Below are 20,716 nucleotides of genomic sequence, written 5' to 3'. Positions count from 1 at the left end.
TCTGTTATGCCCACTTACCATTTATGTGAGTGCTTGTATCCAGCTCTATCTAATACATGCTATCACCTTACTAAGTTTTTGCCCTACTTACATCCATTCTGTATTAACTATGCTTAACACCATGACCCTGTAAAGTTGTGGAATAGAAAGGCCATAGTTGGCAAGGCATCACCTAGGTCACTAGGTGCCTTGCCTAAATGCCTCGACTTGTGGTAAGTAGTAACAAGGTGCCCATTTAGACGATAAAAATGACAAGGCGAACACCTTATTATAATATCATTCATATTACTATATCTTACTTATATGCGTGCTGATACATTCTATTATGTTAGTACCATTTACATTTTATATATATCATTTACACTTTATTTTAAAGTTTTACTATTGGAATTTAAAAGATTAAAGGGTTTTGAGAAGAGAAAAAAAAAGAAATAATAAAAGTATAAAGAGGTTTCTTTTTCTTTCGTTTTTTGTATTCTCTCTCTCTCTCTCTCTCTTTCTTACATTAAATAAAAGAATAACTCCACTCTTGTTCTTTTTCTCTATTACCTTCTATGTTAAACTTTTATCATATAATAGTATAGCAAAATATGGCCTTTAATTGCTAATTGACATGAAATTGCTCTATTAAATGTTTATTATGTTAGTATTATTTATTTTTGAAAGTATTGAAATCAATATATTTAAAATACTTTTATCTTTAGATACAATGCTTTACCATGTTTTGAGAGGAAAATTAATGTTCTTAATAAAGAGAATTGCTATTCTTTCAATTAATATGTGTAGAGAGACTGGACCGAATGGGCTCTAGTGTCTATTTTATGTTTCAGTAGTAGGTTATTTATTTTGTATGCTAATGGGCCTGTTAACTTCTTTTAAGTTATTTTAAGTTTATGCTTAGCTGGACGCCCCACTTAAGGGCTGATTTGTAATTAACCGCATTAGTGAAGATTAATAAATGGATTAGTGAGGGGAGAGAGGTGATTATCGAACCCTCTTCTTCTTCTCCATCCCCTTCTTCTATTCTGCTGTTTTGTTCTTCCTTTCTCACTTTTTACTTCTTTAATCAGGTTTCTTATCAGATTTAGAAGTCGGATTTACTTCTATATGCATGCAGAATGGTTTAGAAAAGTAGGGATCCATCCAGAATTTAGTTCTTTATTTTATAAAGTTTTTATTGGCTAGGTGCCCCCCCAAGGCAATTAGGCACCCCACCATCACCTACAATCACCGAGAAAGAGTTAAATAAGGCGTTAACACCATGAACCCTATATATTGTAATAAACACTATTTAACATTTGGTTTTTAAAGTTCTTTACAAGGTCACGATCATTATATGTACGGTACTAGCATTAGGGTTGCAACTTGGGTGGGCCAACCTAAGCCTGGATCAATCCAGCCTACATTTTTGCATAGGCTGGGCTTGGAACTAGCCCTTAGGTAGCCCAAGTTTGGCTTGAGCCTGGCACCTTAGCCCGATCCTAGCCCAATACAAGCTCAGCTTGACTATAGGCATACATACATAAATATGTTGATACATATTTGCATGCATACACCTACAAATCCTAAAGGTGTAAATTAGTGATACTAAATAGGTTCATGCAACTTTTTAGTACATTGGGCCTAACATGCCTGCTTGAGACCAATTGACCATTCTGAGCCCAACTCAGGCCCAGGCCCAACCCATGTATGTCAATTTTCAGTTTGGCTAGGACTGCTAGGCTTGGGCTGGAAAGATTGGACTTGACCCTGGTCTCAGTCTGGGCTTGGGTCTTAAGCCCAATATTTAGGGCTGGACCTTAAACCTGGCCAAGCTTGCCTGACCTGCATCCCTAGCTTTCATTTCTCTTAGAATTGATTTTTTAGAGATATTATTGCATGGATAGATACCGATAAGTATCATCAAATATCCGCAAGAGGAAGCCACATTTTAAGCAAGATGGTAACGTTTGCTATTTTAGTGATGATCTTTGATAGTGCTTATGGATCAGTACAAGAATTTATGCTGATGTTGTCTTGCTTCTCATGGATTGGTTGCTAGTAATAAAGGACTTAAATGAGGCAAATAGGGTTAGTTCTGGGAGAAATTAGGAGTTTTGAAGTTCCTTTTTTTCTCTATTTTTTATTTGGGAATCTGCCTTAGCCCCTCTTCTCTCATATACTCGTGAGTTTCTAAGTTTCTATAATTTTTTTTTTTCCTTTATTGGTTTTTTGAGTACATATCTCTAAGGAGATTAATATGTAAAAAAAATGTCACAAGTTTATTCTTTTAGTTAGGTCTCTGTTTCAAATTTCTATACTGCTACTTCGGTTTTCAAATATGTATTCTTGGTCTTTTTTATGCTTATATATACTCGATGGCTCACTGAAAGAATGATAGAGCTTCCACTTTAATCTTATTGTAGGTAGACGATCTGAGTCTTTTGATGACACTCGTTTAGATAATGCAACAACAAATTCTTCTAGCGCATCTTCATCTGGTGATGATAAATCTCTTGAACGGGAGAGAACAAGCACACAGATGGGTGGGGTTCTCACAAATGGTTCAAGAATTTCAAGTGGTGTTTTGGAACTACTTGACCTTTTGAGAATTCTTGGTGAAGGCTACAGACTTTCCTGTATGTACAGGTGCCAGGTATTAATGGTGGTTGTTGGAAAATAAATAAATAACTACATAAATACTGCCTCTTCCTTGACGATACAGATTTTGATAATTATTTAATGCTTTGAGATGGAACAGGATGCATTGGATGTTTATGCAAAGCTTTCACACAGGCAGTATAATACGGGATGGGTGCTTTCCCAGGTAGTTTTTGTGTTCTCAAATTATCTGGTTTACCCATACTCCATGTTTAGTATTAATGTCGTAGCTATCAAAGTTATGAATGAATTGCATTTTATTACATAAAAAATGGGATATTATAAAAAAATATCATGATTTATCCCAATTCTTTGTAAACATTATGTATTTTAATATGTTTTGGTGAATAGGGTAGAGGAAGAGTTTTTGCCTCCCGTCAACCATTCTGCAAGTTTGTGGATTTTGTAGTTTGGCTCCAAGAAAAATGTTGTTCAGGATGTGAGAAAGTTAGAGATTTTAAGCCACCTTTACCACCATATTGCAGATTTTAAAATCCTCAATTTTTTGTTGGGGGTAGGGTGGGGTATCATTTTGAATCCACCAGTCTTAGGGGAGGTGGAGTCTGGTTCCATTTCTTCCCCCAAATCCAAGCAAAGCTAGTTAGCTTTTTAAAGAAGACAACTTATAAAAAGTTGCATAAAGTAAGTCTTATATTTTGCTTAAACAAATAAAAAATTTCACATTGAAATATGGGAAAATTAAATTTAAACTGTTTAAAAAGGGTAGCTCAGTGCACAAGTCTCCTACCAATGTGGGGTCTGGGGAGGGACAGATTTATGCAGCCTTACTCCTGCACATACAAATGGGCTGTTTCCAAGATTTTAACTGTTTCTTGGACATAATTAGAGATTTCTATGATGGTGTCTAGGAGTTTTTTTTCTATGGAAAGCATATTTGTTCTTTCATTATAACTAATAGATGAATTGTTTGTACTTCAATTCTTAGAAGCAAAATTCTTAAATAGTTTCTAGAACAATTGGGTTCAAATGTTTCTTATTTATTTATTTACTTTTTCTTTTCTACTCTTAAGTTTTAATTTTCAGGTTTGGAAGATCTTTCAAATAATTTCGATCTCTTTCATTGGTCATAAACTGTACATATTTGCATATTTATTCTTACCAACTGCATCCTATATAACATTTACTCTAGAGTCTGTTTTGCACATATAAAAGGTTAGATGGGACTGATGGCCTTTATTTTTTTTTTTCAAAAACAGATTGTAAATTGATTATTTGATGCAGTCCTCTTGTTTGTGGTAACTATACACCGGCATATCAATGATTGGAAGACCTATAAGAACCCATCCTCCAATAATTTATTTTTTTATTTTGTTTCTTGTTTCTATGGTATATACTATTTTTTGTTAATAATGGTTCTATATATGATATTATTTTAAATAATTATAGATAAAAATAGGAGCCGTTAATTGGTTTAATGGTAAAACCTTATGATGTCAAGCATGAAAATGTTGGTTCAAATTTGAGAGTGGCCACTTATTGAGAAAAAATGCCAAAGTTTAGGACCATATCCGTTACATCCCTCCCAAGACCCTAGATAGGTGGGACCAACATTGGGTAATGACCTTTTTATAGATAAACACATAAATAAGACTTTAAAATAAATTGACTAGGTTAGCTAGGCCACCCAGTGTTTTAGAACCTGACCCAGAGCTTGAGCTGTTCTCCCCTCTGGATCAGTGGTCCCTGGTCAACCATCTGAATCAACCTGTGATGTCATTGACTTAACAAATTTCAGAATAAAAATATTATAGCAGAACCTGGTAATCCACTGAACAGGTCAGATGGGGTAATGGTTTAACAGCCCAGGTCTATTGATCAAGGTTCAAAGTATCAATATGCCCCTGTGTATCGGCAGGGGTGTATCGGTACTAAAAAGTAACCGCTCAATGTTTTTTTTTCTTCAAAATTTGATTTTTGGAGATGTTTTTTTACTGAAATAAATGGGTGTCCTGAAACACCTGTAAATAGGTGTATCGAGACCAAAAGATACAATACAATACGTGGGGCATATCGTATTCGATTCTTTGAACCTTGCTATTGATCGTTAACCAAGTCAATGGACTTTTGTAGTAGTGGATTGAAGATTGACTTGAACTGGTATTATGACCCGGTCACTGGTCCATCCAGATGGGTTGAAAACACTGAGGCCATATAGATGTTAGTTGATCTGTCGATCTAATAGATGCTTTGTTGACCCAGGCAACCACATGCAATCAGTCTGTGACTAGGCACTTTTATAACACTGAAGCCAATCAACTCTTGGAATTTCATCCCATTGACTTTGTCTCATTGTTACCATTCTAGACATGTACAATAATTTGTTGATTAAATACTTGGACCATTGCCTTTTTGTCTAATGCAATAAATGGAGTTCTTATCCAACATTTATGAATTATTGTACATGTCTATGAAAAGCATATTTTGAGCTGGTACTACAACGTTTATGAATGACTATTTGGCACTACAACGTTTATGAAAAGCATATCCAACGTTCTGAATATTTGGCACTACAACGTTTATGAATGACTGATGCAGGTTGGAAAAGCATATTTTGAGCTGGTAGACTATTTAGAAGCTGATCAAGCTTTTTCTCTTGCACGTCGAGCATCACCTTGTAGTTTAGAAGGAATGGATATATACTCCACAGTTCTTTTTGTGAGTTCCTTTCTGTGTTGTGAGTTTTGTTGCAGTTTTCCAATATTGTTGTTATGTGTTTCTATCATATCTGGATGCTTATAGTACATGTATATAAATATTGTCTGCTCCAATAGCGGCAGTTGATAATGGATTTTTACTTCTATAACAATATTGCATTTTTGTTTTTACCATAGATGTCAAGGACCCAAGGTGTCTAGGTGATTAGTGTAGTGTGGGCCTGGCATTAGCCCAAAAAAAGGGTGTCGTTTGCAGGTCAGAGGTTCAACTGGGGTCGCACCAGAGGTTGAACCTTGACACGCACACAGACACACAAGGCCAGGTTGTATTTTTTTATTAAAAATTAAAATTTGAGGCCAAAAGGGAGTTTTTAGCAAATATAGTGGGGCATGACACCGTTGGCCAAGTTATGGCCTTCGGAAGTTTGAATTTATGTTTTAAAAAAATTCAAAAAACTGGCCAGTTTTCTAAAACCGGGACAGGTTCATTGGTTTTTTGGTTTGACCGACTGAGTTGATGATTTTGGCTGGTTTTTGGTGACTTACTGTTTTGGGGGTATGACCGAACTGGGTAGGGGCCTGGGTCACAGTTCAACCGGTCCGACTGGCCGGTCTGGTCCAGTTTTCAAAACAGTGGTGCCTATGCATCACCTAATTGATTGAATTTTACGTAGAGAAAAACTAAATTCTAGGTTACTTTCTTAAATTTTCATGTTAGTCAGCATTCATATAAATTAAAAAATGGAAATGCTATTTACTAATAACATTAATTTTCCTCTCAAAGCATAGGTAAACATCATATCTAGAAGGCAATAGCATTTTAAATTATTAGCAAGCAAGAAGGGATATAATTTTATACCACTAAAAAGATTTTAAGAGACGATTAACAAAAAGAGAAAAAACAAGGGCACGGTCCTTTTTTTTTTTTCTATTTATTGTGTGTGAGATAGAAACTACAGAAAAAGGTGTAAACTCTTTATATTTCTCTTCTTAAAACCCTGCAATCTTTTTTGTTGATAAAATCTTTAACCAAAGCATAGACATAAATATATGATATGATGTGTTAATACACATAATCATAAGGTATAGCTATAATGATGTTACAATAAGGTGCCTACCTAATATTTTTGTTGCCTACGTGGGCACCTAGTTACCCAGATGGATACCTTTTTAATATAAACCACAGGGTTTAGCAAGGCACCTGGCACCCCACCAAGGGTGCCTTGACAACTACGATTTTTTACTTTAAGTTACTTGTGATTTTTGCAATATCCTTATTATTTCTCAACATAAATGTATAAATGGTCTAAACTAGCAAAGATTTCTATTTTTTACTAGCAAAGATTACTATTATATATACTGGTAACAAGAACCAAGTCATAATATTGCTCCTTTAGGCTATGTTTGGTTTGAAGGAAAAGGTAGGGAAACCTTTGCCTTCCTTTCCCTACTTTTTCCTTCAAACCAAACACAGCATTAGTAGATGCTATCAGTAGGTATCAAGAAGCAGGAGATGCTGTTGTTAAATTGGTTGGGATAGAAGGTTTTTTGTGGCTTCTGTGGGGATTTCTTAGGAGTGTTCCCTCCATTGTTAGATTGGTACGTCTACAAATGCAAACCCAAATATTGGAAGCTTTTGGCAAGGTTTAAAATGTCAGTGTCGGTGGAAATGTTGGTCGTCCAAAGTATCGATACACCTCTTTGAACCACACACCTTTTATTTTTTTAGTTTTTTTTTTAAATTTCAGTTTTAAGACTGCTTTTACATATTATTATATATATATATTATTTAATAAAAAACGGTTCCCAAAAACACCTGTAAACAGGTGTATTGGGCACATAAAGATATGATACAATACACCCAATACAGGGCGTATCGTATTGATACTTTGAACCTTGGTGGAAACATTGTACAATATGCTAAATATAGAATGATATTTTATAAAAAAGAAGCATAGGCACACCTTTTTAAATTATTATCTTGTTCTTAATCATTAAACAAAGCTAAGAAACTAAGATTATAGACATCATAATGCATTCTGAAGCCTTAAGATTCAAAGCTTCATGATAGAATGAGTTAAAACAAAATTTAAACTCAGAGAAAATGTAAATGGTTGTAATAGATCAACCAAGTAATTTATTACACAAACAAAAACTGATATCTAACTTCATGTTTGAAATGAATATTGCTCAACCAAGTAATTTATTACACAAACAAAAACTGATATCTAACTTCATGTTTGAAATGAATATTGAGCTAGGTCAAAGTGGTAATCATGTAAGTTAGGCAGGCAAAAGCATTGTTACTGAACATATCTACAATCTTGTCACCAACTTATGTTATAATGCTATCTCTTATACTCCACATAGTGCTAATAGTGTTCATTGGGGAATATGTTAGTTCTAGTAAAATTTCATGTTGTTACCCATGGAAGTGGAAATGGAAATATGCTGTGAAAACTATTTCTTGTACTCCACATAGTGTCGGTAGTATTCATTGCAGAGTATGTTGATTCTGGTAAACTTTTGTGTTGCTACCCATGGAAATGGAAATATGTTGTGGAAATATCAGGGAAATTAGGGACATTTTAAACCATGGCTTTAGGTAACTTGGCTTACCGGATTAGTGGTAAAAAGGGCGGCCCAGTGCACGAAGATCCCACCAATGCAGGATCTGGGGAGGGGCAGATGTACTCAGGCTTACCCCTGCACATACAGAGGCTGTTTCCAATATTTGAACCTTGGTAACCCAGGTTGCAATGGAGCAACCCAACTGTTGCGCCAAGGCCCACTCTCGTTTACTGGGTTAATGGTGCAAAAACAAAATGATTGTGAGAAACTTATGCTGGGTCCTTTTCTGTTTGTCTTCTCTGAAAATCATTCTCTCCACATCCTGCAACATGGAAGACAATTGTTAAATAGATTTGATTTAAAGCTGGGGCCTTTGATGAGCTAGGGTATTTGCAATGTCTTTTCATGCCTGCTGTACCTAGACCAACATGGCTGTCCAAGAGGTCTTATGTGGTTTTTCAGATGTGGACTGAGATTAATTAAATCTATTTGAATCAGATGGGGATATGTTGGGACCCAAATACCTTCCCCGAACCCAACAAAGGGAGTGGAGCAGGCCACTACCCATCAGCAGTACTCAAGGAGGCAGAAAGGACAGGCGACAGAGCCTCAGAATTAGTTACACACAGAGAGGGTGATTCTGCCGACAGAAGATATTCCCTCCATGATATTTCCCAGAGTTAGTTATCCTGCCAATCAGAGGATATTCCCTCTATGATTACACCTGTAGGCCAGCTATATAAGGCCATACTCTTACAATGAAAGGCATGAATGAATATCCCCTGTTTCTCTCTCATTGAATCCCTCTTTTCCTACCTTCCCCTCTCTTCTTCCTCTCCACTTTTTGTTTCAGGAGGTTAAGCCACCCTCGAAGGGGCTTCCGAGGTGAGCGGTATCTCACCAAGTTGGTATCAGAGCAAGGTTGCAAACCAGCTATGCCGCAGACAAGATCCTCTACCATGGAAGATAGAGTCGACCAACTTGAGATTGGGTTCCACCAAGTACTGAACGAACTCAGGGATCTCAAGGTGGTCATCTCTAACCTCGCTTCCCAACAACAGTTCGGCGAGACCAGTCAGCCAATAGGGGCCGACGCCTCTGTTTCCGGTAGCCAGGGAACCGGGGGTTATCCCGCCGGAAAGGTTACTAAAATCAATTTTCCAAACTATTCCGGTGGAGATTCCATTCCATTGATCTTTAGAGCAGAGAGATTCTTCGAGTATCATGAAACCCCTGCACACCAGCGCGTCGCCATCGCCTCCATTCACCTAGAAGGAGACGCTATTCTCTGGCTCCAGTGGTATCGACAAACCCATCCTTAGATAACTTGGGCGGAGTTCACGGAAGCTCTGTGCATCCGTTTTGGGCCGACGGCGTTCGTGGATTACGACGAATTCCCCACTCGACTAAAACAGACTGGGACAGTAGCAGACTACCAGCTCGAGTTCGAAAGAATGGCGACCAGAGTACATGGATGGTCGGAGAAGGCCTTGGTTGGGTGTTTTGTGGGAGGTCTCAGAGAAGACATCCGCTTGGAAGTGAGATCTCTTCGACTAGCGACAGTCATGGCGGCGGTGGGTATGGCTCGCTTGCAAGAAGAGAAGATTGATAGCATGCGCAGGACCAACAAGCCATCCTATCCGAATGTGAGGGCTCTCCAGCGGGCCGAACAGCAACCCCAGAAACAAGTTGGGGATTCTCAGAAGCCCATCTTGCCCAGGCCCACTGTGCCTTTCAAGTGCCTCTCGTGAGCTGAGATGCAGGCCCGACACGAGAAGGGCCTCTGTTACAACTGTGATGATAAGTTTGGGCCGGGCCATAAGTGCCGGGTTCAGCGAGTATTTCTCCTTCAAACATAGGGACAACCGGAGGGGACAGAACCAGAGCACATCGAAGACTGTGAGCTGATATCAGGCGAACCAGAACCTGTTGGAGCCGAGATCTCTCTACACGCTCTCATGGGCCTCAACCCTCTTCAGTCCATGCGAGTAGAAGGAAGAATTGTTGGCCGATCTGTGATGGTTTTGATTGACAGTGGATCTACTTTGAATTTCATCACTTGCCGTTTGGCAAAGCAACTAGGTATGACTATACACCCCACTCCTCTCTTTTCAATCCATGTGGCTAATGGGAATCAGATGTTATGTGATGGTGTATGTAAGAAGGAAAGGATCCTCGTACAGGGCCATAATTTCGTGGTAGGTCTCCACCCATTGGAATTCTCGAGGGCTGATATTATTTTGGGAATCCATTGGTTACGTGGCCTAGGTCCTGCACTGTGTGATTGGGCTAGAATGACAATGGATTTTTGCCAAAATGGACAGACCTGCCATTTGCAAATGGTGTGGCACTTTAGCCTCTATAATACGGGCCTCCAAGGATACTGGACAACCCTTGTTTATGCACTTAGGCATTCGTCCCACAGTTCCAATTTTAAACAATCAGGACTGTGACCAACCCATTGAAGCCCAACACCAGACCCTAAGATCGATCCTTGATCAGTTTGGTGACATATTCAAGGAACCGAACTAGTTACCTCCACCCCGGGCCCATGACCATTAGATACCCCTCTTACCAGATTCCAAACCAGCCAATGTGAGGCCATATAGATACCCTTATTTCCAAAAGCTGGAAATTGAGAAGGCAGTAAAAGAGCTAATGGACAAGGGGCATATACAGACCAACACCAGCCCGTTTTCATCCCCCGTACTCCTAGTGAAGAAGAAGGATGGTAGTTGGCGGTTTTGCGTAGATTATCGGGCCTTGAATCAGATTACAGTGAAGGACAAGTTCCCAATACCCCTCATTGATGAACTGCTAGACGAGTTAGGGGAAGCACAAGTGTTCTCCAAACTGGACTTGCGGTCCGGGTATCATCAGATCCGGGTTCACCAGACTGATATCGACAAGACAGCCTTTAGGACCCACAATGGCCATTATGAGTTTCTGGTTATGCCGTTCGGCCTTACCTATGCCCCCTCCACCTTTCAGGCCCTCATGAATGACATCTTTAGGCCTTTCCTAGGGCAATTTATTGGGGTATTTTTCGATGACATCTTGGTTTACAACAAGGATTGGGGCACCCATATGAAACATCTGAAACTTACCCTCACAATTCTGAGAGAGCACCAATTGCATGCCAAATTGACAAAGTGCTCCTTTCGACAAAGACAGATTCGATACTTAGGCCATGTGGTTGCTGCAGGGCGGGTCATGGCAGGCCCAGAAAAGATAGATGCCATCCAAAAATGGCCCAAGCCCACTACTGTAAAGGCTCTCAGGGGTTTTCTTGGGCTTACCGGTTATTATAGGCGCTTCATTAAGGGGTATGGGCTTATGGCCGCCCCTCTAACACACCTGTTAAAGAAGGATTCTTTTGGGTGGGCTGATGATGCCCAACGGGCCTTTGAAGACTTGAAGACAGCAGTTTCTAGCCCTCCAGTCCTCACTCTTCTGGATTTCTCTCAGCCCTTTGAGATAGAGTGTGATGCATCGGGTGTCGGAGTGGGGGCCGTTCTGATGCAGAAGGGGCAACCCATTGCTTATTTCAGCAAGGCTCTCTCAGCAGCTCACCAAAATCAGTCCATCTATGTCAAGGAAATGATGGCCGTGGTAATGGCAGTACAAAAATGGCGTACATACCTATTGGGACGCCAATTTATCATAAGGACAGACCAACGAAGTTTGAAGTACATAGCAGAACAAAGGGTGCACACCTCGGAGCAGCAAAAATGGCTTAGTAAACTAATGGGATTCGACTACCACATCGAGTATAAACCTGGGCCTGCCAACAAAGTAGCTGATGCCTTATAATGGGTAGAAGAGCTGGCCCAACTAACCTGCTCTCAGCCCAGTTTTCCCTTATTTGAAGCTATACTGCAAGAAGCGAGATCTGATCCACAGCTGCAAGACATCAGGGAAAAGTGGAAACGTGACCCTTCTCAGGTTCCGGGTTACCAAATTGTGGGACCTGATCTTTTCTTCAAGGGTAGGTTTGTGGTTGCTCCAAATTCCACCCACAAAACTGAACTGCTACAGTTGTTTCATGATTCTGCGTTGGGAGGACATTCAGGGGTGCTACGGACCCTACAAAGACTCAGCAGCCACTACCATTGGGTAGGAATGTGCAAGGATGTGTTGCACTATGTATCAGAATGCCCAACTTGCCAACAACAGAAATACTCCTCACAGTCACCCATGGGGCTTCTACAACCCCTCAAGATTCCAGAGCAAGTGTGGGAAGACCTCTCCATGGATTTCATCACGGGACTTCCTTGTTCTGCAGGAAAAGAGGTCATCATGGTAGTGGTTGACCGCCTCACCAAGTATAGCCATTTCTCAGCTTTGCCTCACCCTTACACTGCAGCAATGGTGGCCGACATTTTCATACGGGATGTGGCAAAACTGCATGGAACACCAAGATCCATTGTCTCGGACCATGACCCTGCCTTCCTAAGTTCATTTTGGAAGGAGTACTTCAGATTGCAAGGAACCCGACTGCACCCATCCACCAGCTATCACCCGCAAACTGATGGACAGACTGAAGTCATTAATCGATGCTTAGAAGCCTACCTTAGATGCTTCATAGGGGAGAAGCCTAGACAATGGGCCCATTGGCTTCCGTGGGCAAAATACTGGTACAACTCAACTTATCAGTCAGCTGCAGGGATGACGCCCTTCAAGGCCCTATGCGGCAGAGAACCCCCTCCCATATTACCCTATGAATATGGGTCGTCCAAGGTGGCAGAAGTAGAGACTTGCTTACTGGAAAGAGACGAGATTCTTAGACTGCTCAAGGCCAATTTGACAAAGGCCCAACAACGAATGAAGATCAGCTATGACTCTCACCACCGCCCATTAGAGTTTCAGGTGGGTGATTTTGTCTACCTTAAGCTCCAACCTTACTGCCAGGTCTCAGTGGTAAGACGGGCTTGGCACAAGCTAGCTCCTAGGTATTATGGGCCCTACAAGGTGCTGGAAAGAGTGGGCCCTGTTGCTTACAAATTGGACCTCCCTGCTACCTCGAAGCTTCATCCGGTGTTTCACATCTCTCTTCTCAAGAAGGCTGTGGGAAATCATACTCTTATCTCATCTAGCTTACCCCAATTCATTGAAGAAGGGGACATTTACACAGAGCCCATCAAAATTGTGGATTTCCGATGGGTCCGACGAGGTGGGTAGGTTGTACCAGAAGCCAAGGTAGAATGGGCCGAGCTGCCCCCAGAAGACGCCACCTGGGAACCTTATCTAAGGCTGAATGAGAGGTTCCTGAACCTAGACCTTGAGGGCAAGGTCAATGCTAAGGAGGGAGGAATTGTTGGGACCCAAATACCTTCCCGAACCCAACAAAGGGAGTGGAGCAGGCCACTACCCTTCAGCAGTACTCAAGGAGGCAGAAAAGACAGGCGATAGAGCCTCAGGGACAGGCGACAGAGCCTCAGAATTAGTTACACACAGAGAGGGTGATTCCGCTGACAGAAGATATTCCCTCCATGATATTTCCCAGAGTTAGTTATCCTGCCAATCAGAGGATATTCCCTCTATGATTACACCTGTAGGCCAGCTATATAAGGCCATACTCTTACAATGAAAGGCATGAATGAATATCCCCTGTTTCTCTCTCACTGAATCCCTCTTTTCCTACCTTCCCCTCTCTTCTTCCTCTCCACTTTCTGTTTCAGGAGGTTAAGCCACCCTCGAAGGGGCTTCCGAGGTTAGCAGTATCTCACCAGGATACCTTTGGTCTTTGTTCTCAGCACTCATCTACTAACTGTTAATACTGAATCTGTGATATCTGACGATGGTAGATACATATAGAAAGTACTACTTTTTATTTCACTGAGTAATACTCTTTTTTTCTTTGGCAGCATTTGAAGGAAGAGATGAAGTTGAGCTACCTTGCTCAGGAACTGATCTCAACTGATCGATTAGCTCCACAATCTTGGTATCTCCTTCAATCTTCTGTTATGCAAAATAATGTTACACACACTATATCTTTTGTACATTTTTTAAACAGTGTAGTTGTGAGCTCACATTCCTACCTAGATCTTCTCATGGAGGTTTCACATCAACATTTTTTATGTTTTCCATGCAAGTAACTTCCCGTTCTAGTCATTGTCATTAAGTCTAGTTTATTTATTGAAAAATCATTTCAGTTATTATTTTCACTTATGCTTACATATCTTTATATTCAAGCATTTATCTTCAGGTCTTGGATGCACTTGGTCATAATTCATAGGCACATTCTATCTTCAGCATGAATGAACTTTTAAGATCATTTGGTTCTTGAATAAGAACTCAATCCATTGTCATTTTCATCACCTGCCTTATCCCATCCAAGTGGGCAAAGCCTTGGCTCATTTTCTATTTTAGTAACACAACCATTTTTCCTGCCTGCCTAAGTGCTGACTGGAGTCTGTGGAATGAATTCTCAACATGTCTATGCATTAAAACAGATGTAGTTGCTTTCATCAGCTGGGTTGGGTAGGTCGATTACTGATATGATTATTTGTCAGGGTTTTTGCCTGTTTCTCATCATGCAAGAAAAACCAACAAATTGTTAATGAATATCATACTGCAGATTTTTCTCTAGTTCATGGTAACAGGAGGAAAGCATGTTCTTGATCTTTTTTGTGATAATGCTGCCACTAGAGAAACATGATGAGAATTACATTTGTGTACTGGAAAAGGTTGTTAGATAAATTGCAACAATTGAATATTTTCTTGGAACAGCTTATAGCTTTTGGATATGTATTTTTTTATTCAGAAAAAGATGTATTTTTTATTAAAAAAAATATATGTATTTTCCTTGTGCACTTTTCCCCTCATCTTTTCATTTTCTTTTCTGATTGGATGGCATACAGGTGTGCTATGGGAAACTGCTATAGCTTGCAGAAAGATCATGAAACTGCTCTGAAAAATTTCCAGCGTGCTGTTCAGCTAAATTCAAGATTTGCATATGCCCACACCCTTTGTGGTCATGAGTAAGACATCTGCCTTTTCACTTATGATTCATAATATAGAATTTCAGATTCCATAGTGATATAAGGTTTAATTTCAAGGCATTCTGAGCAAGTTTTTGGTTTTCCAGAAAATGACCAAAACTGCTAAAATGGAAAAATTTCTGCTTTGACCAATGACTCGAAGAAGGATATATCTGGATCAATTTCAATCCTTTAGAAATGTTGAATGAAGTCTTTTGATGAATGATGATGTTATTGCTGCTTTCATAATTAGAGAGAATGTAGAGAAAGAAAACCTGGAATCATTCAGTAGGCACCTAAAATCACTCTTGTATTTATGTTACCCACTTACTGCAAGGAAAATATGAATAGAATATAACCAATCACCATAAAGTATAAACCCAAAATCATATATCTATGTATCCTTGAGCACTAGCGTGGTGTGGTATCTATACAGACATACAAATACTACCATCCATACTCAAACACGAACAAAACTGAATAACACTAACCATTTAACCAACGGCTGAAATTTTAAGCATGACTAGACAAATCAAACTAATAGGCTAGAAGCCACAGACAGCTTGTAAAATGACCAAAATACCCCTAATGTTATAAAAATATTAAAGTACATCAGAAATTCATAAAGTTCCTATTTTGGCATTTTGACTTCTTACCTTGCGCATTACATAGATCTTGACTGCTTTTCCTGTTAACTGCAACCTCCAAGCTATTTCCTTGTATTTCTTGTAGCTCATAACTGTGCACTTACTACAACTATTTCCTTTATGAACAGGCATGTAGTCTTAGAGGATTTTGAGAATGGAATAAAGAGCTATCAGAGTGCCCTTAGAATAGATGCAAGGCATTATAATTCCTGGTATGGTCTTGGTATGGTATATCTTCGCCAAGAGAAGTTTGAGTTCGCAGAACATCATTTTCGAAGGGCTTTCCAAATCAATCCACGTTCATCTGTTATTATGTGCTATCTTGGAACAGCTTTACATGCTTTAAAGGTTAAGAAAATTCTGTAAAATATCATTTTCCTGAACATTTTCTTTTGGCTGTTGATTGCACCATTGGTACACATAAAAGGGGAACTCTATTTTCTAGTTAAAGAATCCTCCATTCAATCTTATGTCCTAGTTTATCTATTCAACTGAGCTTCTTTGCTTCTATAATTTGGCAGAAAAATGGGGAAGCTTTGGAGATGATGGAGAAAGCCATAGTAGCAGATAAGAAAAATCCACTCCCCATGTATCAGAAAGCTAACATACTAGTGAGTATTGAAAATTTTGATGAAGCTCTGAAAGTTTTGGAAGAGCTTAAAGAGTATGCACCTCATGAGAGCAGTGTGTATGCATTGATGGGTAAGATCTACAAGCGGCGTAATATGTATGAGAAATCCATGTTTCATTTTGGACTTGCTCTGGATTTGAAGCCATCTGCAGCTGATGTTGCTGCCATCAAGGTACATGCATCATGACTACTTTTTTTTATTGCAATGGGAATCAGTTATAAAATGCATCTGCATGCTCTAAAAAATATATGTAAAGAGACTGGGCCGAATGGGTCCTAGTATCTTCTCTTGTAATATCTTTTCTTTTCTTGTTGGCTAATGGACCTCTCATAATGGGCCTGTTATTTCTTTTTTGTTTAATCTCTTTATGTTACTGCCTAGCTGGCCGCCCACTTAAGGGCATACTTGTCATTACTCTAACATTAATTCTTAATAAAAAAGGATTAGAGGAGAAATGGAAGATAATTCGAAACTTCTTCTTCCTCTTTCTCTTGTGCTGCTGCTCTTACTTCTCTTCTTCCTTTTTCTTCTAATCTTCAAATTTACACCTAATATTTGAGGACTGGTTTACATCTTGGTATTAGAGCAGGTTTATTTCTTCCTTTTTTTTTCTTCTTCCTCTTTTCCCATACACCCTTAGATTAAGAGAGTGTATGGAGAGATAGATTCTCTATAGTTCAGAGGATCTCTGGCCTAGTTGGTAGAGGGTTTGGAGAGTTTAAATCAAGCTGGATATTGCCAAGAAGCGGTGTTGTTCTGTTCCTGCCCAAAACCCTAGCTGATTAGAGATTTTCGAAGGTACAGGTAAAGGTGAAGCTTTGGGTGTGGCGTTCTGTGCTTGGGAGGTGTTTTGTGACTCCTAAAGGAGGGCAGTTCAATATTGGAAGAGATTGGGAAGTTCCGATAGGGGCGGCTGCATCTTCTCTCTTCCTTTCTAACAACTGGATGGAGTAAAACCCTAGTTTTCAAGCATCTGGGTTTTGGTTTGACTTTAGGTAAGTTTGTATAGACAAAATTTATGGTTTTTTGATTTTCGTTTGATTAATGGAACCATATGGAAGTGAGTTCAAGCAAGTGTCGGTTTCCGGCCTTGGCTCGGTAGATTCTGTATTGACTGGTGTGACCACAATCAAGCTAGATGGGACAAATTATCTTGCTTGGGCACAGTCTATAAGAATTTATGTCTGTAGTAGAGGAAAACTCGGGTATCTCACAGGTAGTAATGTGAAACCCGAAGAGACTGACCCTGAATTTGAGAAATGGATGCAAGAGAACTATACTGTCATAGGATGGTTGGTCAATTCTATGCAACCTCATATAAGTCAGCATTATCTCTGGATGTCTTCGGCTAAGGAGATATGGGACAGTGTTATTGAGACCTATTCACAGAAGTTGAATGTAGCCGGAGTCTATAAGTTGAAAAGTGATGTGAAGAACCTAAGACAGGGGGAGAAAAGTGTAGCAATCTACTACTCTATACTGAAATCCCTATAGCAAGAAATTGATGTTATGGAGACAGTTGTATGGGAGAGTAAGAATGATGCTGAAATGTATAGGAAGTTGGTGGAGAGAAATAGGGTGTTTGAATTTCTCACTAGACTCAACCCTGAGTTTGACATCATTAGGCAAAATATCCTGGCCAGAGATGAGGTTACTCTTTCCCAGGCATATGCTATGATAAGCAGTGAGGAGAGTAGGTGGCGGGTTCAGTTGCAGGGTCCACCTACAGAACACTTTGCACATGCTAGAATAAAGCCTAAGGGTCCTACTGAGAAAAATGAGCAGATATGTGATTATTGCAAGAAACCGAGGCATATAAAGGACACTTGCTGGAAGCTTCATCCTGATAGGTTTAAGAATAACAACAGCTCTAAGAAGGGCAATCAAGTAGGAAAGCCTAAGACAGCTAATGTCGCTACAATACCTGAAGGAGGAAATAAGGAGAGTGAAGAAAAATCAACCATTGAGCAGTTGGCAGCAATGAAGGCGGATTTTGAAAAGTATGAGAGGCTACTAAATCACTTGGAAGCTACTGTTTCCTCATCTCACTCTTCCAACAACACATCATCTTCATCTGCATTTGCTCACTCAGGTATTCATGCTTCTGCAAATCATGCTTCAGTTTTAGGTAATCATAAAATTCCTTGGATTATTGATTCCGGTGCATCAGACCATATGACCAGCCTGTCTAATCTCTTCTGCTCGTACCACCTTCTCTCTGGCAAAGAGAAAATATCCCTTGCTGATGGATCTCTTGCTCCCATATCTGGTAAAGGAGATATAAAGACCTCTGACACCCTTTATTTATCCTCTGTCTTTCATGTCCCTAAACTTAACACAAACCTTTTATCTGTTAGCAGCTTAACTAAATCCATGAATTGCAGCATAACCTTTTTTCCCACTCATTGTGTTTTTCAGGACCTGCAATCTTAGTGGATGATTGGGAGTGGCCGTGAGGCGAACGGAATATACTTGTTGGATATACCGGATCGAGCTTTGGGACCACTTCATAGAGTTGCCTTAGAGTCAGTTTTGTCAGATTCTGTTAACAAAGTCTTGTTATGTCACTTTCGGTTTGGTCATTTGTCATTTTCTGCTTTGAGTCATTTGTTTCCAGATATGTTTAAGGGAGTGAGTGTCTTTATCGAGTCTTCATTGTAAGTCGTGTGAACTGGCAAAGCATTGTAGATATTCTTATTCAATAAGCAATAAAAGATTTCTTTCTCCTTTTCATATTGTTCACTCTGACGTGTGGGGGCCATATCATTTGCCAACTATGGGGGGTTACAGGTACTTTATCCTTTTTATTGATGACTACTCTCGTTACACTTGGATTTATCTCATGAAATCCAGGGGCGAAGTACCAACTATTGTGCAAAAATTTCATGAACTCATCCTCACCCACTTTAACACTTGTATCAAAATATTCCGTTCTGATAATGCTAAGGAGTATTTTGAGAGAACCCTCTCCGCCTATCTTGAAACTTTTGGGGTCATTCATCAAAGTTCTTGTTCCTACACTCCACAATAAAACGGGGTGGCGGAAAGGAAGAACAAACATGTGGTTGAAGTTGTCAGATCCCTCTTGTTTGCATCCCATGTTCTTATAAAATTTTGGGGAGATGTTGTTCTTACTGCTACTTTTTTGATCAACCGTATGCCCTCCGGGTCCTTAACTTCAAAACCCCCTTTAGCCTTCTCTTCTCGTATGAGGATATTTTTTCTCTTCCTCTTCGTGTTTTTGGGTGCACTTGCTATGTGCATATTCACAGTCATCAAAGGCACAAGTTTGAACCTAAGGCTCGTAAATGTGCTTTTCTGGGATATGCTTCCACATAGAAGGGATATTGCTGTTTTGATCCAGTTAGTGGCACCTGCTTTGTATCTCGGGATGTCACCTTTGCTGAGTTGACTCATTTCTTTAGCATTTCTCCTTAGGGGGAGAAATCTGAAAAGCCCTTTGTTATGTCTCCAGCTGTTCCTCTTCCCATTCCTCTTGAGTCCTATCATGAGGTGTCTACTTCTCCCACTAGACCTACCTCCGATATTCCTATTCCTCCTCCTCCACCTCATTCTCTTATAATTCCTCCTCCTCCTGTTCTTCAAAGGTGGTACCAAAGGTAGAGATTCAGACATGGGCAGGTTGTTTCCACTCCTACAGAAGAGCTTCTTGCTCCTCCCATCATTACTGAGGTACAGGTCAGCCTTCTTCTGACCCATCTACAGCTTTCCCAGACCTTGACCTTCCTATTGCTCTCTGCAAAGGCAAGCGGAAGTGTACAACTCATTGTATCTCCAAACACCTGTCTTACAACCTTCTCTCTCCTTCCTACTACTCTTTTCTTGCTTCTGTTTCTTCCCATGTGATACCCAGGTCCGTACTGGAAGCCTTATCTCAACCTGAATGGAGGGATGCTATGATGGCTGAACTGGATGCTTTGCATAAGAACCATACCTGGGATATTGTTGACTTGCCTGAAGGGAAGGAACCAGTGGGTTGTAAATGGGTGTTTACTATTAAATATCACTCTGATGGCTCTATTGAGAGGTTTAAGGCTAGGCTGGTTGCTAAGGGCTACACTCAAATGTATGGTATTGACTATCTTGAGACATTTGTTTCTGTAGCTAAGATGACCTCAGTCTGGGTTTTGTTATCTCTAGTCGCTACTTTTGGCTGGCCCCTACACCAGTTTGATGTTAAAAATGCCTTCTTGAATGGAGACCTACATGAAGAGGTCTATATGTCTTTGCTTCTAGGGGTGTATGGGAAGGAAATGCAAGGCAAGGTGTGTAAACTGCATAAATTTATTTATTGTCTCAAAGAGTCTCCTCGGGCTTGGTTTGAGAGGTTTAGGGCTGCTCTTGTCTCCTTTGGCTATACACAAACTCAATCTGATCATACTCTGTTCTTGAAGAGATATGGCTCTCTGGTGACTTTCTTGATAATTTATGTTGATGATATTGTGGTCACGGGTAATGACACTCAAGAGGTCAGTAAACTAAAAAGATTTTTCAACTCTGAATTTGAGATCAAAGATTTGGGAGATCTTAGGTATTTTTTGGGCATT

The 20,716-nt window shown here is 39.9% G+C and overlaps 1 protein-coding gene across 4 annotated transcripts in view; it reads left to right on the top strand.

Moving 5' to 3' along the window:
* Positions 1-20,716, top strand: part of HBT (CDC27 family protein) — a 44,092-nt gene that overhangs the window by 19,930 nt on the left and 3,446 nt on the right. For all 4 annotated transcript variants that reach the window (XM_010251231.3, XM_088893127.1, XM_088893128.1 and 1 more), the window contains 7 exons: positions 2,406-2,635; positions 2,741-2,806; positions 5,197-5,316; positions 13,754-13,830; positions 14,750-14,869; positions 15,645-15,864; positions 16,038-16,319. In XM_010251231.3, the coding sequence (XP_010249533.1) occupies positions 2,406-2,635; positions 2,741-2,806; positions 5,197-5,316; positions 13,754-13,830; positions 14,750-14,869; positions 15,645-15,864; positions 16,038-16,319 (1,115 nt within the window). The remainder of the gene's footprint in view (positions 1-2,405; positions 2,636-2,740; positions 2,807-5,196; positions 5,317-13,753; positions 13,831-14,749; positions 14,870-15,644; positions 15,865-16,037; positions 16,320-20,716) is intronic.

Source organism: Nelumbo nucifera, chromosome 8 (assembly GCF_055504915.1).
Source record: "Nelumbo nucifera cultivar China Antique chromosome 8, China Antique-T2T, whole genome shotgun sequence".
NCBI classification, from domain to species: Eukaryota; Viridiplantae; Streptophyta; class Magnoliopsida; order Proteales; family Nelumbonaceae; genus Nelumbo; species Nelumbo nucifera.
The sequence above is the reverse complement of the archived record's forward strand: the minus strand, read 5'-3'. Positions and strand labels throughout refer to the sequence as shown.